General features: G+C 41.4%; 1 protein-coding gene across 3 annotated transcripts; it reads left to right on the top strand.

Moving 5' to 3' along the window:
* Positions 1-6,130: 6,130 nt before the first annotated feature.
* LOC105009747 (E3 ubiquitin-protein ligase TRIM39) lies at positions 6,131-16,743 on the top strand. 3 transcript variants are annotated; one of them, XR_003777642.1, is made up of 6 exons: positions 6,131-6,754; positions 6,887-6,982; positions 7,080-7,310; positions 7,416-7,438; positions 8,995-9,142; positions 13,747-13,833. XR_003777642.1 is itself a non-coding variant. In XM_010869176.5 (6 exons), exons 1-6 carry the CDS (start codon positions 6,359-6,361, stop codon positions 14,477-14,479), a joined length of 1,389 nt encoding a protein of 462 aa, XP_010867478.1. In that variant the 5' UTR covers positions 6,132-6,358; the 3' UTR covers positions 14,480-16,743. The 3 variants fall into 3 exon arrangements, 2 of the variants coding, with proteins under 2 accessions (XP_010867479.1, XP_010867478.1); XM_010869176.5 differs by lacking the exon at positions 8,995-9,142 and adding an exon at positions 13,965-16,743 and having other exon boundaries at positions 6,132-6,754; positions 13,747-13,874; XM_010869177.5 differs by lacking the exons at positions 7,080-7,310; positions 8,995-9,142 and adding an exon at positions 13,965-16,743 and having other exon boundaries at positions 13,747-13,874.
* Positions 16,744-17,339: the final 596 nt, after the last annotated feature.

The following is a 17,339-nucleotide window of genomic DNA, read 5'->3' as shown; positions in this document are numbered from 1 at the left end:
GACCACTATCCACTGCCGAAAGCGCCTACAATGGGCATCTGAGCATTAGAACTGGACCACAGAGCATTGGAAGAAGGTGGTCTGGTCTGAAGAATCATGTTTCCTTTTATATCACATGGATGGCTGGGTGCATGTGCGTCACATTGATGGAGAAGCCATGGCACCAGGATGCACTATGGGAAGAAAGCAAGCTGGCGTAGGCAGTGTGATGCTTTGGCCAATGTTCTGCTGGGAAACCTTGGGTCTTGCCATTCATGTGGATGTTACTTTGACACATCCCACCTACCTGAGCATTGTTGCAAACAATGTGCACCCTTCCATGGCAACGGTATTCCATGATGACATTGGCGTCTTTTTGCAGGAAAATGCACCCTGACACAAAACAAAAATTGTTCAGGAATGGTTTGAGGAACACAACAAGTTCAAGGCTGGGCCGGCACCAGGGTGACATGACTGAGGGTGCATTTTGTATAAATGAGGGGGCATGCCTAATCACTGCATGAACCCCCACGACAATTGCAACTTGTTGACTGTGATGATCGGGCTGAGTCAACCTCATATATGATCGACTGTCTCCAACATCATTCACAGCACACATTAAACTACCTGTAGCAAAAAAAGCAACGCTATGCGTACAATCTGCGGAACTGTAAGTGAACCACTTCAATGTGTCGCACAACCTAGGACATGCTGGAGGGATTATGTCTCCCGGCTGACCTGGGAACGCCTCAGTGTCCCCCAGGAAGAGCTGGAGGAAGTGTCTGGGGAGAGGGAAGTCTGGGCATCCCTGCTTAGACTGCTGCCCCCGCGACCTGGCCCCGGATAAGCGGAAGATGATGGATGGATGGATAATTCCCAATCACCTTTCAAATCTATACCTTTGGCAAATTTTGTGGTATAGCTCAAACTCATATTGTTTGGATAGACATTTCTCGATGAGTTACTGGGCAGCGTTATGTAGAAGCCACCATCACCCATGCTGATGTAAATTATGTTATCCTAAAATCCTAGAGTTTTATCCAGTTATTAGGTCAAGCACTTCTTCCGATGGTATCCAGCTGTTGAATTTCTCAGGCCAACCAAGCCATTTCACAAGACTCTTTTTCTTCCCGTTCTGTACTTTCTCATCCAGAACTGCTTCCACTATAAAAGTTTTATACTTAGCCACGATTATTTTCAGTAATTCCTGTTCATAAAAGGTCCCAACTATCACATCACCATCGCCATCTTTTATTCTCTATACAGGAGGTACCTGCGGAATGCATTCTGTTATTGTAAAATATTCATCTGTGTACCCTTTTTCATAGCCTTTTGAAAACGCTCCTCTCAACTTTGAGAGTCTCACAGTATCCCCAACCTGGAACTTGTAGCTTTGATTACCATTTCTCATTATTGTTGTACCATACAGGTTCTTGAGAAATAATCTAACATTTTCTTCACAAACGTCAGCAGGCTTCATCGTAATAGACCAATGGTAGCTATGGTTGTATCCATTAACTAAATCTTGAATAACCTCAACATAGTGATGAGTGCTGGCAGCTGTGAGTTACCTCCACATTCATGATTTAACTGTTTTATTAGATTTCTCAACGATACTCGCTTTGACATCATTCTCTGTAGCAAAATGTTTTATCTTGTACTTCTTCATTAACATTTCAAAATGTGAATTAAAAAACAATAACTCTATTTCTTTGAAAATGTATAGCTATAGGCCTGTGTAGTGTGTATGTATCCTCGGCGAGCAGCCAGTCATCAGCCTCGCCATTTTTGAGGATCTCCCAGGTTTTCTCCAAGTTCGCTCTTTTCAAACCCTCTCTACACACATAAGCACCAGGGTTTGCCGGGTCATAGTACATACTTTTCATAACCTGTTCAGACATCCTAGAGCATTCGAGCAATAATGAGAATTAATACATGTTTAACATTGTTTTATTTGTGTTTTCAAAATTACACACCCAAGATATTCAGAAAGGTTACACAAACATTCAGATTTCTCATAGGGTTTGTTTATATACATGTTAACTCGAGAACTGAAGTTAGCCGTCCTTAGACAACATACTCTTTGCTTTCGTCACACCATGACGCCACTGCGTCGCATACAGCATCCTCATAAAATGTGTCCATGTGTTCATCCCTGTTCTCATTCAGTCTCTGTGTGATGTTCGGCTCCAACTTGAGCTAATGCAGAAAGTTCTCAGCGGCCTCGTGAACATCAGTCATCGGTGTGTGAAAACCCGATGCGTTCAAAGCCTTGACCAACACATGTTTCAGCCGCGGTGTTAAAACAATGTCATCATAATGGGTCTCAAAAAAATTATCAGGCGGATCGAGACATTAATGTCTTGTCTGGCTCGGGTGGTCTACTTCACATCCGATGCATGCTTTGTGTAGAATAGCCCCAACAACATTTTCCAGAATCATACCCAATGTTGCTTTGATGATCTTTAAAACTTTTGGTGCAAGGTGTTTGTCCATTTTGTGATAACTCTTGTTAGCATTTGAAAGGTATGGCAGATTAAGAGGACCTAGCTGATCACAAATCCGGTCAATCCAGTGGTAGTTTCTTGCTGGGTTTGCCGGTGGAATCGAGCTGTCTGGGTCGGGGGTTCCGTAGAAGGCTTCAGCGTTGTCATCCCAGGCGTCACACAGCCAGACCTCAGCCTTGGGTCCTTCTATCACCATTTGGTTGTAATCTTGAGACGTGTTTTGTAAATTCTTCCAACTGCTTGATAGTCACAGGCGGTCTGTCTGTTTTTATGCTGTGTTGAGGATGGTGTTAACGTAAGGCGGGGCTTCAGGGTCTTACGTCAGTCGAACAGTCCGCATTTTCCGGAAATATTTCCAATCTAACAGAGTCATACACTTTCAGCCCCTCGACAACTTTAAACAGTACATCTACCGTATTATGTGGGCATTGTTTTGGCCCCAAATAAAACACTTTTCGAAAGGTGTCCCATAAACTGGCATTAAAAACCATTTGATCAGTCACACCAGCCTTAAACTCAAGGCCTTCGGGTAATTTGTAAAATGTCACCTCCGGTAGCTCTGGGTTGAAGATGTATCCACCGATCAGACCATCATCCAATTTCCATTCCCATACAAACATATCCTGGTGTAGTTGGTGGATTCGGGTTAAACTCTGCATCGGTTTCTTCGGGGCTGGCATCTTGATTTCTTACCAAATCGCTGAGCTGCGTTTAAGATGTTAGCTTTCACCCAAAACATTGATCGTAGCACAATCCTCCATGTTTTGTATTGTGTAGTTAAGTTTACTCAGGCAAGACTGAATGACCATCACTGATGTCTGCGAGGTTTAAATACACAGACCATGCCAATCATCCCATAAAACATGAATGGTTAACACACCAGTTGTATGCAATCTGTTTTAGCACTTGTCAGAAGATAAAACACTGGGGGGGTTTATAGAATTGCCGAACACCATTTGTTAAACACCAATCATCTTGCCTCTGACACAGCACTTATTTATTGCCTGGAAATTTAACATTCCGGAACCCTAAGGCCCATTTGTTAATCCTCAAACATAACCACTTGTTATAACACTAGTCTGGTTTGCTCATCAAACACGGACACATCAGTGTAATCATAAATTACAAAGTCACCGGACATGCAGACGTCATTCCTGAAGTCCCGCCCGAACACACGTCACAACGGAAGTCCCACCCTACAAACCGGATGTCCCGCCCACCTGTCACATCAATCTGGAAGTCCCGGCCTCCAGGGTCATAAATCACATTATACCATACACATTATACCCTACATTTACCACTGGTGTTCCCGGTCTGCAGTGGTCAAAACTAAAAAGTGGTCCAAGGAAGGAAAAGCGGTGAACTGGCGACAGGGTCATGGGCGGCCAAGGCTCATTGATGCACGTGGAGAGTGAAGGCTGGCCTGTATGGTCCAATCCAACAGACGGGTTACTGTAGCTCAAATTGCTGAAAAAAATAATGCTGGTACTGATAGAAAGGTGTCAGAACACACAGTGCATCACAGTTTGTTGAGTATGGGGCTGCATAGCCGCAGATCAGTCATGGTGCCCAAGCTGACCCCTGTCCACTGCCAAAAGCACCTACAATGGGCATGTGAGCATCAGAACTGGACCACAGAGCAATGGAAGAAGGTGGCCTGGTCTGATGAATCATGTTTCCTTTTACATCACCTGGATGGCCGGGTGCTTGTGCGTCGCATACTTGGAGAACGCATGGCACCAGGATGCACTATGGGAAGGAGGCAAGCCAGGGCTGTTTTGGTGGCAAAAGGGAGACATACACAATATTAGGCAGGTGGTCATAATGTTATGGCTGATCGGTGTATGTCTTCACTATTGTAGGTTGCTAGGGATAAAAGTATCCTTTAAAGATCCATGCCAGCCTGTCTGCTCTGGAGGCAGAGTGGGAGGAGATCTCCTGGACTGGATCGCCTTGGCTGAGGAGATCCTCAAACTCAAGGACCTGAAGCAGCCTGCTGAAAGCATATATCACATTTAGGTATTCATTATCTAACTACTGGTTTATCATTATAATAATGCTGGAGTACATATGGAGTTGCAGCAGTCCCCATCCACACAACCACTGTCACAGAGATTCTTATTGATGCATATTATTTCAGCGGAGGTTGGGCTGTAACAGTAGGTATTCAAAAATGTATATTTCAAGACATTGGATTTAATAACCATAGCAAGAGATATGACCTTTGAACTATCTGAATCAAAATGGTGTAGGAGGAAAGAGAAAATAAATTATCAGCTTTGTTATTCACATTAGTGCAGGTATGTTTATAAATGAAGGAAAGTAAATGTACTACTATTCTTTCTATTATGGCATTATCATATAACAGCCTAACCCTAAACCACAGGGAGTATAGAACTAACAGGAAGGTTAGTCTCGCAAAGAACACAATCTCTACAAGGCTAATATTTGCCTCTCCAGGGGTTCTTGGAAGAGCTGAACATAAAACTCTGTTCAGCAAAGTGGGACACGAAACAAAAGCAGAAGCCTATCCCCAAGCAGCAGGCTTTGCCGAGCCACAAGACTCTGACAGTTTAGGAGAAGCATGGGTGTTGCATATTGGGTTTCATAGTTTTATTTACTGTGCTGATCTAAGCCATGTTGAAATGTTGGCATTTCATTTTTGAGGGGATTATTTCAAACATGAGCATTGTGCAACTGTTTAATAACTTGTATATAATGCATATAACATTTATATTCCATGAAGTTTGAATCAACCAAGCTAATTGAGGCATGCATGATCCTGTTTGTTCCAGAGAGGAGGAGCACCGTGAAGCTCCAGCCAGCCGTCGTGCATCTTCCCCTGAACAACCTGGAACCTCAGACCCCTCAGCTGTATCAGCTGATCAGCCACTGGCAGAAACTCTGGCTCTTGGCTCTGGCTAGACAGGGCCATCTGGAGCAGCATGATCAGAGACTCAGAGAGGTGACTGCAGAAACATCTCAATCCGTCAACCCTTTTTAATGCATCTGGAACAAATGTATACATCTAAACAAACCATTCATTAAAGAAATATAGGTCTCAGTGTACCTGTACAAAGAGGTTCCAGGTGGAGGTCAGTGATAACAGCTACAAATGTGGGGACCATATAACATCTGAGCTTTCGGTTTTAAATCTTTTTAATTACGCTTTGAACTGGATTCACAGAAGCAAATGGTTATAGTTTTAATAAATTACTATTATAACCAAACTTGTTTTGTGATGTTCTGTCCGGCTGTAGTTTAGAGATTCCCAACATTTACAGATGGACCACACCCTTGGTGGGTCAGAGGAGGCAGTACAACACTGAATTAATTCCAGGTCAAGAATGACATTTTGTAGAATACTGTGTAGATATACACTAAACGTGTCAAATGTGACAGAATTCAGGAATAGGGTCTTATCGCAAAATTTGAGTTTTGCTTTTTTAAATATTTTATAAAGATCCAGATTCAGAGCTTTGTAATGATCTGCTCTACTTTGTTCTGAGAAAAAAGCCTTGAAAGATTCACACTTGCCAGAGAGCTGGTCTTTGTTTTTCGCCCATTCAGAATAGTTCACACCCACTTAGGCCTTAACCCCACCCAGCTAGTTAAGTTGAAAGTGAAAGTAGCTTAGCAGCAGGTTTGATAACAAATAGTTGCAGCTATGTATGTGTGACGAAGCAATTGTTTACCCAACTATAATGATTAACAGATGACAGGAGGAATTATGAGTTTCTGTACCGAGGAAGAATAAGTTAGGTTTCGGGTTTAGTTTCCTGGGAACTCCAGAGGGCGTGGTCAATTTGAACACTATAAACACAGCCTTTGTTCCAGCCACATTGACAGACAATCCTTGTGTGTGCTATAGAATGGCTGCCACCTTGTCTCTAATGGAGGAACACCTCTTGTGTCCCGTGTGCTTGGACATCTTCAGAAACCCTGTGGTTCTCAAATGCAGTCACAGTTTCTGTGAGGATTGTCTGCAGAAATACTGGAAGAACGTAGAGAATCTGTTTTGTCCTGTATGCAGGAAAGAATGTTCTTCTGAGGAGCCAAGTCTAAGCCTGGCCTTAAAGAGTCTCTGCAATTCCATACAGAAGTTCACGGAAAAAAACAAAGCCGAGCACAACTGTCAGCTGCATGGTGAGCACCTTAAACTCTTCTGTTTTGATGATAAACAGCCCATCTGTGTTGTCTGCCACACATCAAAGAAACATAAAGGTCACGATTGCAGTCCCATTGAGGAGGCTGTCCCTGATCTAAAGGTGAGAATGTGCAGGGAACTATTACTTTACTTTCTTTCAGAACTCCAAATGAGCCGCTGAAATGTCACAGCACATGGCTCACAGAGTTGTGTAAGTAAAACAGATGTTTGACAATAATCTTTCCTAATCTAGAGTGAACTACAGGCTATGGTTTTCACTTTGATGAACAAATTGCAAAACAAGAATGCAGCCAAGATAACTCATCAAAATTGGTTGGAGCACATAAAGGTACCGCAGCTCTAATGACACATTTTAGGCATTGTTATAGTGACCAACAATCTGAGCAATGTTGAACATTTTTGAGATGAACTTTTTGGCATTGTAGGGCCAGGCTCAATGTGCAGAGGAGCAGATAAGGAGGGAGTTTAAGAAACTCCACCAGTTCCTAGAAGAGGAAGAAACTGCCAGGATAGCTGCACTGAAAGAGGAAAAACAACAGAAAGAGGGAGTTATGCAAGAACAAGCTGAGGCTTTGATGAGAGATATGGCAACCCTTTCAGAGACAATTATAGTTGTCAAGAAAGAAATGGATGTAGACAATATCACATTCCTAAAGGTCAGAAGTGTGTCAAAATATTTAAAATCACATTGCTCTGACATTGTTTCTGTAACAGTTGTCTGATACCAAAAGTCATGTTTTTCTTTGTTCTGTTTTTCATAGAACTACACGGCTATACATAACAGGTAAATATTGTCTCACTTTTTTATGATCTAAATGTATCAAGTATTCATATCCCTTTACTTTTTCCATATTTTGTTGTGTTAGTTTGTAGATAATCGTGAAAAAGAAATTCGCACACCCAGTAAAAATGAATGGGCAGGTGCATGAAGAGAGGAATACGAGTAGAAAAAGAGAAACCTTTGCACATTGACTCTTCTTCCAAATGAATCAAATTTAATGCAACGTTTCGATCACAAGACCTTCATCAGGCATTAAAAAATAATGAGTAGGAGTGCATGTATAAATACCCACAAATAATTAACAATTAACAGCAACTGATCACAATTAATGTCCCTTGTGACATCATAATTGCAAAACACATGCCAATTAGGTACAGTTCATTCAGACAAAAGGAGAATTAAACCCTTCTAATTCATAAACGTAAAACAGAAAAAAAAAAGTGGCAATGAGTGTGTTAATCTCATAGTAAATATGTTCATATATCACCAGATGAAAAGGTTAAAATACCATCTAAAGCATAACCTGTAAAGAAAAATCCTTGTTTAAACCACAGGTGTTTTGAGTTAATTGTTAATTATTTATGGGTATTTATACATGCACTCCTACTCATTATTTTTTTATGCCTGATGAAGGTCTTTTGACTGAAATGTTGCATTAAAGTTGATTCACTTGGAAGCAGAGTCAGTGTGCGAGAGTTTCTCTTTTTCTAGTTTGTAGATTATGAAATTACTTTTTTGCCATTAATACACACTCAAAAAAACTGAAAATTCTCATGTACATGAGTATTCAGACCCTTTACCATCACATTCCAAATCGAGATCATATGCATCCTGTGTCACCTCTGACATGTCCCTAGAACATGATTGGAGTCCACCTGTGGCAAATTCAATTGTTTTGACATAATTTAGAAAGCCATAAAGTCCAAGGAAATCCCTGTAGACCTCCAAGATGGAATTAAGTAGAAACACAGATCTCTGGAAAATCATAAAAAATGTATGTAGCATCCATTGACAGCTCCAAGGAGCACAGAGACAGTTCCAAGGAGCATCTTTGTGAAATTAAAGAAGTTTGAAACCTAGACTCTTTGTTGGGCTGTCCGTGTGGCCAAACAAAGTAAATGGGCAAGAAGGGCCCCATCTCTGCAGAGATGGGAGAACCTGCCAGAAGGACAGCCATTTATGCAGCACTCCATCAATCCGGCCTGAAGGAATCTGAGAGCACAAGGAAAAACATTATTTGGTCTAATGAGACCAAATTAGGCCTTAATTCCAAGCACTGTGTCTGGCAAAAACAAGGAACCACTCATCACCTGGCTAATAAAAATAATAATAGATTTTACTGGGGGATACTTTTCAAAACACTTAAGGACATCTTAAATAAAAATGGGCCTATATAGGTGAGCAACAGTGTCAATTAAAAAATAAGTTTAAAATCAGGGGACAAATCAAACAAGTACACAGGTAAAAGATAAGAAAGGCTAAAGGTTATAGGTAGTACGCAATATATGTGTTTTGAGGAGTGTTGTGAATGAAGTGACTGTCGGCCTGTTGTATGTGAGGGGGTAATGAATTCCAGAGTCTGTGTGCTGAGCAACTAAAAGCTTGACCTTCCATCGTGGAGAGGCGGAATGGTGTGGTGACAAGGAGACCAGCAGAGGAGGAGCGTAGGGAGCGGGAGGGAGCATAGAGTGGCAGGAGGTCTGAGAGGTAAGTGGGTGCCAGGTTGTGGAGGGTTTTGAATGTGAGGAGGAGAGTCTTGAATGTGATCCGATATTGCACAGGGAGACAGTGAAGTTGGATAAGAGTTGGTGTGATATGTTCAGATGATGTGCTGTAGGTGAGGATTCTTACTGTAGGGTTCTGGACCAGTTGGAGTCCGTGGATGAGTTTGGTGGGGAGACTGGTAAGGAGAGTGTTGCAGTAATCTAGGCGGGAAGTGACAAAGGCATGAATGAGATCTTCGTTTGGAAATTGATTTCTATAAAAATGTTTGGAACTTGTATCTTGCAAATCCCAAATATATTCAGTGAGTCACAAATATATAATGCAACTGTCAAAAATCACTGTCAAGAAATATATGCATATAGCAGCACTTCTCAAAGTCCGGACTCCGGTCCGGATCCGGACCCGGAGGGAATTCAATCTGGACCCGCCTCCATTTCGTATTTCAACCATAGACTGTAAAAAAAATATGGATGTAGTGTCCGTGACGTCACCCGTAGGTTTGTGAAGAGCAGTTTTGAAGCCTAAAGTGGGCGGAGCCAACCGTCGCCATTTTGGCAGCGCGTCAACGCACGTCACTCCCGAATAAAAAGAAATGGGCAAAGAGGCGGGATGAGCTCAGCGAGGAGCCTGGATGCTGAAACTTGAAACCTAGCTCGACGTGAATGAGTTTGCTCAGGCTAAGCTAATGCTATATGCTACTGGCCTCCCACTAAGTGACTAAAAATAGCTGACTTGAAGTAAAGCCAAAAGTTAAAGTTCATGTTTTTTCCCTTCGAAATACTATTAAGACATAGCTAAAAGTGAGACTGTGTATCGTGATGCTGTATTATTCTGCTAGTTAAGTGTATTAACTTACAGTATTGCTGTGAGCTTGTGTTTCATGCACAAACATGTCATATCAGCCACATCAAGTTCATAGAGAGCCTTATTCAGTCCATTTTACAATTTTATTTTGGCTGCCTCTCAAATTGGTCAAACCATATTTATTACCTAAGAAGTTCAAGTAAATGCGCTAGAAATCCGTGCTCATTCAGGTGTGCATTAGTTTATTGCATGGATGGAAAGCACTGACACCTCCAGGAATTTGCATCTGACGGTACATAAGCATATCTAACGTTCAGAGTGGCCCGTTCAGTGAGAGCAACGGTACCGCAGAACGAGTGTAGCCTCTATATCTATAGACGTTTTACACATTTTTAAATCTGGAATCTCCACACAAAAGCAACAAAATTGTCAGACATCCATGAGTGCATGTTCACAGAGGAAAACAACAGAAAAACAGCCCTGGTTGTTCTCTTGATACTCAACAACGACGGAATACAAAGTCGTGGGCGAAGGTATAATGCCTGTATTAAATTGTATGAAATAATCCAGAAAAAAAAGCAAGAACACGGCCGATATGTCCAGTTCAGCAGCTGGAATTAGCTGAAGAAGAAACGTGACGGCTGACTAACAGCTAACAGCTAGTGAGAGCGAGTGAGAGACCAACAGCACCGGCAATCCACCTGTCAGTCAACGGAGTAGACCACGTCCTTAATTATGCAGAAATTTTTATATTAATCAACTAAACGGATGAGTTATAAAAAAAATTTTTTTGTAATTACCAATAGTTCCGGACCTTTGTCATTGATGAAAATTCTGATTTGGACCTTTGAATGTAGACTTTGAGAACCCCTGGCATATAGTATCACAAACATATGTCAAAATCCAAGTATAAAGATGAATTGATAACAAAAACAAAGGTTGATTTGCAAATAAATGTAAGACATTTAATGTTTGTGAATGTTGCAGCATTTGTCACCTGCATTTGATCTTTTTGTGACTTGCATTACATTGGTGAGTGGCCTTAAATATTCATGAGTTGCTCCACATATTGGTGATGTCGAGACATATTGATAGGAGGTATGTAACGATCATTACAGGGAGACAAGTTCAGAGTGGGACAGGAAGACGTTTTAATGGGTGTTGAGTTCAGAGTGGGACAGGAAGACGTTTTAATGGGTGTTGAGTTCAGAGTGGGACAGGAAGACGTTTTAATGGGTGGTGAGTTCAGATGGGGACAGGGAGACGTTGTAATGGGTGGTGAGTTCAGAGGGGGACAGGGAGACGTTGTAATGGGTGGTGAGTTCAGAGGGGGACAGGAAGACGTTTTAATGGGTGGTGAGTTCAGAGGGGGACAGGGAGACGTTGTAATGGGTGGTGAGTTCAGAGGAGGACAGGAAGACGTTGTAATGGGTGGTGAGTTCAGAGGGGGACAGGGAGACGTTGTAATGGGTGGTGAGTTCAGAGGGGGACAGGGAAATGTTGTAATGGGTGGTGAGTTTAGAGGGGGACAGGAAGACGTTTTAATGGGTTGTGAGTTCAGAGTGGGACAGGAAGACGTTTTAATGGGGGTTGAGTTCAGAGGATGACAGGGAAATGTTGTAATGGGTGGTGAGTTCAGAGGAGGACAGGGAGACGTTGTAATGGGTGGTGAGTTCAGAGGAGGACAGGGAGACGTTGTAATGGGTGGTGAGTTCAGAGGGGGACAGGGAGACGTTGTAATGGGTGGTGAGTTCAGAGGGGGACAGGAAGACGTTTTAATGGGTGGTGAGTTCAGAGGGGGACAGGGAAATGTTGTAATGGGTGGTGAGTTCAGAGGGGGACAGGGAAATGTTGTAATGGGTGGTGAGTTTAGAGGGGGACAGGAAGACGTTTTAATGGGTGGTGAGTTCAGAGGGGGACAGGAATACGTTGTAATGGGTGGTGAGTTCAGAGGAGGACAGGGAAATGTTGTAATGGGTGGAGAGTTCAGAGGGGGACAGGGAAATGTTGTAATGGGTGGTGAGTTCAGAGGGGGACAGGGAAATGTTGTAATGGGTGGTGAGTTCAGAGGGGGACAGGGAAATGTTGTAATGGGTGGTGAGTTCAGAGGGGGACAGGGAAATGTTGTAATGGGTGGTGAGTTCAGAGGAGGACACAGAGACAGAGACAATCAGGGTTTTGAGAACTGACAGATTTAACTTTGAGCTCCTCACAAAACAGTATAGCGACACCACCTCTGCACCCAGAAGTGCGCGGCTGGCTGATGTATGTGTAGCCAGGAACGATTGATTTCGTAAAACCTATTTGGTGGCTGCCAGGTCTCTGTGAGGCACATTATGTCCAGTTTATTGTCAGTGATAAAGTCATTCACCAGAAAGGTTTTGTTATTGAGAGACCGGATATTATACAGTGCACATTTTAAACAGGTTATGCGACTTGTTTGTCACAGACTTAGTTATCGCACATGTGGCCAGCACTGTGGTGGTTGTGCGGCACAGTAAGTTGTTTGGACCTAAAAGAATGTATGGTGGAACTCTTACATTGTATGACGTTTTCCATGAGATCCACCGTGGATATATCTTGGTTGGCGGAAAATGGCACTGCTAGATAATAGGATTGGGGGAGAGGTGTAGCTCTGGGAGTTCAGATGTAGCAGCTCTGCTATTGAGTATTTCAGCGAGGTGCCAGTGTTGATTACCAAGTAGAGAGTAATCCACCAGAGAAATCCATGGATCCACATGATGTCTTCGAGAAGCCGGGCTGGGAGACTGAAAACACACAGGCGGGAGGCTGACTCCCAGTTAGGCCGGTAGTAGACAGACCTTCCAAGGAGTGAACACCACGTCAGAGATGAACGGGATACCAGATTAGCTTCTCCGTTCTGTACCAGGCCGAGATTGGAGTAGAGGCCCACAGCAAACAGTTGAGTTAGAGAATTAGCAGATCAGGTAGAAGATCAGACTGCAAACTCCCTAGCAATTGTTTGTTTGTTTCAGAAAGTAAAAAAAAAGAGTACACACACAGACATATAATTAGGAAAGTTAGATATTGCCTGGAAAGGAGAAACAGCAGCCAGCTGTTCCAGCATTCTCCCACTTCTGGAACAGATAGAAAAACTGTCAGGGGTGACCATCCCTATGGTGAAGCTTCGTGGTGGTAGCATTATGCTATGGGAATGCTCCACTGTATCAGTGACTGGCAGAGTAGCCTGGAAGCAGCAAAGGAGGACCGGAGAACAAAAAAAAACTGATTCAGAGTGCACAGGACCTCAGACTGGGGGTGAAGATTCAACACAATAACAACTGAAAAGGGTAGCTCTGTGAATGTGCTTGTGCCAAAACCCAGACCTCATTCAACATCTGTGGGGTGACTTGATTGTCGCAGTTCACCAATGCTTCTTATCCAATGTCACAAATGTGTGGAAGTATCTACAAAGAAGAATGTGAACAACTGGCATACCCAATAAAACACAAAGCTGTGGTTGCTGGCAAAGGTGCTTCAACAAAGTACTGAATAAAGGCACTGAATAATTATGTACATGAGGTATTTACATTTTTCTGTATTAAAACATTGGTACAAATTTCTAAAAAAAAATTTTTTTTGCTACTGTGTGTAATTGGGCATACATTGGTGGTAAATAAATAATTTAATCAAAATTAAAAGAGGTCTATAGCAAAGCAAAGAAAGTGAAAGGGTCTGAATACTTTGTGAAATCACTTAAAACATGTATGTTTTTTTCTATTTCAGTGAAGCAAACAATAAACCAAACTTGTTTTCCATAGATCCAACTGCATATCCACAGGTACTGAAGATACAGAGATTGTATCAGGAACACTGATTGACATGGCCAAACATTTGGGATCTCTAAAGTTCAAAGTCTGGGAGAAGATGCTTGAGTTCGTTGACCACAGTACGTGTAATTCCAATTATTTTTACCCTAGTGTTTGGAACTCATCAACGTTTAATAGACAAAAGAACATCTCTTCTCACATTCCTTTAGATCCTGTGACCCTGGATCCGAACACAATGTCCACTAAGCTTGCAGTCAATGATGACCTATCAATTTTGAAATACTGCGACGAGAGGCAGAATCTCCCAAACAATACAGAAAGGTTTCAAAATATAGGAGTGTTGGGTTCTGAAGGATTTACTAAAGGCATTCATTTCTGGGACGTGGAGGTAGGCGATAATGATAACTGGATCTTAGGAGTTGCCAAAGAGTCTATTCCTCGCAAGAGGTTAGTAAAAATGTTGCCTCAAAGTGGATTGTGGGTCTTAAGATATGTCAGTGGGAAATACAAAGCAGGAACAAAACCACTGGTGCAGATGAAGTTGGATGAGAGCCCAAAAGTGATCAGAGTACAACTGGACTGTGACCAAGGAGAGGTGACCTTCTACGACCTCACCAGGAATACCCCTCTATTCACTTTCAATGATGAATTCCCTGAAAAGGTTTTTCCATACTTTAATACTCAAAGTCACATTTGCCCACTGCGCCTTTTAAAGAGTGTTTAAAATATGCCATACATGAGGATGAATTGAATTGTAATGATATGTCAACTTATGAAATTAGTTTGCAGACATTAGCTGGCAAATTGGGAAAATTTAATAGGAATCAAACTCCTATTCATTAACAAAGAAAATGCTTTAAGCAGTTGATGCACTATGAAAAATCAAGCATCTACAATCAAAATCCATGTGTTAATTTCAAAGCCAACTTCCTAATCTTATGATGACTCATTTTAATATGTGACGTTTTACTTGTACAGTAAATACATCCACCACTAGGTAGGGGTATCCAACTACATAGATACTATGAAGACATAACTGTTATATTGTTAGACAACAATAAATGCTTTGAAAAACTTGGTATCCTTTTGCATGTGACAGTAAACGACAAACAGAGATGAAGGGATCATAAAAGAGAAGTTCTTCATGGAGTCTTCCTCTGGCCTGTGCTTCTCCTCACCTGACTTGGGTTGTTCTCCAGCTCAAGCTGTCTGTGCTCCATGACATAAATGAATAACGTAACTATTTCTGTTTTTAGCCAATGACTTGCAGTTGACTAGTAACTGCCTAGAGAACTACCTCTGTTCAGCTGTTCTCAATTTATAGGTGATTAGAATGCTCTCTCATGGTGGAATTTACCAGACCATTGTAAATGATAAAGAAACGTGCATTTTCTCTAAAAGTTTCAACAATTTCAAGGGGTATGAATAATGTTGGACACGGTATTTTTTGTAAAAATTTTAACAAGACAGAAACAGTTACTTTATTAATTTGCATATCCAGCACAATGTATTACCGTCTTTCGTCACTTGTTTAGTTCATTTCCAGCCAGAAGAAACCTATTGGTTAAATAAAAATTAAATATAGCTCAAAATTTGGCATAGGTATGAATCATTTTGGAATAAACTGTTGGTACCGTTTACCTGAACTTAGAAACGTAAAAATGTACAATTGCAAAGTTTGTCCGGTGCTCCTGGCATCTTGAAATGACTTCTGGGATATCAAATGCATTCTCGCTGGCCAAATCACCAACCCAAGCATCCTCAATAAAACGGGCAGGTCAAGAACACAAGCGGGCATTTTAGGCATTCTTGGTGTCTTGCGTTTTTGGGAACAGTACTTGGACCATGAAAGATGACGTCAAACGGGTTCATAAGAACACAAGAATGGACAAAAACGCGGATTGATAAACAGCCCCTGGCCCAATTCCAACGTCCCCCCTGAACACTAAGCCCTGAACCCTCACAGACTTAACTGACGTCATCTGGTAAGTGATTGAGTGCAAGAGGCTGCAAGGGCTCTAAATGCTATAAATAGTAATGGGACAGCACTGGACATTATCATGTTACCTTGATGACGCTGAAACATGTTGCACAATATTGTGGGTTTGGGACTTTATTTTATGTTTTTTTACTTTCTTTGCAGCCAAGGCACTTAATAGACCAACTGCCTGATTTATATGTCCGACAGAGTGGACAAGAGGTAATTGTCAGTAACAATCTATATTTGTCAATAATCAATGTACTATTTTTGGTCAAAACAGCGTTGTTAAGCTAAAACTAAAATGAATAGTCGTAATAAGGTGATTACATTCCTCTGATTTCATGTGTTCTATGTGCCATCTTAAATCCTTGTTAATGTAGTGCAGTTTACCGTTCTTTTCTTTTAAATATTTCTCTTGCATCCGGGCATCCCCTAGTAACCTTCGTGTTTCACATCACAATGCTATGAACTGAGAATTGCCCACAGTTCATAGCATTGTGATGTGAAACGGCTTGGGCTCAATGTGTGCGGAGTCAAACGCGTCTAACCCGACCCTTTCTCGTCTCCTTAAAGGTCACTCAAGCTCAAGTTTGCAAAGCAATCAACATCAATGAAAGCGAATCCTAATCGAACATATCGTACATAAATATACATACAAATATAAACCAAGATGCTTAAGCTTTCATGAGCTTTCATAATTTAATAAAGAAGCTGATAAATGGTGCAAAGTGAGGTAACTTACAGAAATATGGAGAACCAAGGACATGCAGGAGAGGGAGTGCAGTGATGTAGTAACCATAACGTGCACATGCTATCAGAAAGGAACCAAGTGGATAGCTACATTGTTGTCAAGGATTAAAATGTTTAGTTATTTTTGGTTGTATTTGTCTACTTATATTTTAATTAGGTATTTTTGTTTAATGCCCGAAGGTACCAGTCTGACTTTTACAATAAGTTCACCTTTTGATATGATCATTTATCTTAAATAATATACTTATACATACAGCGCCACAAACAATTAAGAGACCAATGCACTTTTTCTTTGCTTTCCAAAAAAGTCGAAAAGGAAGGTTTTGCGTGAGGAACAGAATGGTTCAAATTAAGACACACTTTGAACACTTCTGTTCCTCAATCAAAACTTTCCTTTTAAACTTTTTTGGAAAAGAAAGAAAATGTGCAGTGGTCTCTTATTTTTTTCCGGAGCTGTATTTACATACATTAAATATGGTAGTAGTTGTATTATCTGGTAATTAGCTAAAATATTATTGAAAAACTACACTATAAAATAATATTTCCACTCATTACACGTGGTACTTTTAATATAAGCATCTTGTCCCAGCTGCTGTCTTGGATCATAGATTTAAAGTTAAGTGGGTGATAGGGGATAATCTGGTGCGTAACCAGTTTAGAGACAAACGCGACCACTCATACTTTACACAGCTGTTACGGTCCTTCGCTGGACACAAAAGGAGTGGTAGTTGCAGCAGTAGAGATGTACAGTAAAAATAAGAAATGCATCATGAGCTAAAAGCAGTCGGGAAAATGTGTTATGGTCTGAGGAAACCAAGGTTGAACTTTTTGCCCATAATTCCAAAAGGTATGT

The sequence above is a fragment of the Esox lucius genome, chromosome 20, assembly GCF_011004845.1.
Source record: "Esox lucius isolate fEsoLuc1 chromosome 20, fEsoLuc1.pri, whole genome shotgun sequence".
NCBI classification, from domain to species: Eukaryota; Metazoa; Chordata; class Actinopteri; order Esociformes; family Esocidae; genus Esox; species Esox lucius.
The sequence above is the reverse complement of the archived record's forward strand: the minus strand, read 5'-3'. Positions and strand labels throughout refer to the sequence as shown.

Bases quoted from the DNA above. Each gene is read 5' to 3' on its own strand.
- LOC105009747 (XM_010869176.5), top strand. From the start codon at position 6,359: ATGGCTGCCACCTTGTCTCTAATGGAGGAACACCTCTTGTGTCCCGTG. The intron at 7,311-7,415 runs GTCAGAAGTGTG...TGTTTTTCATAG, and splicing joins ACAATATCACATTCCTAAAG to AACTACACGGCTATACATAA. The intron at 13,875-13,964 runs GTACGTGTAATT...ACATTCCTTTAG, and splicing joins GCTTGAGTTCGTTGACCACA to ATCCTGTGACCCTGGATCCG.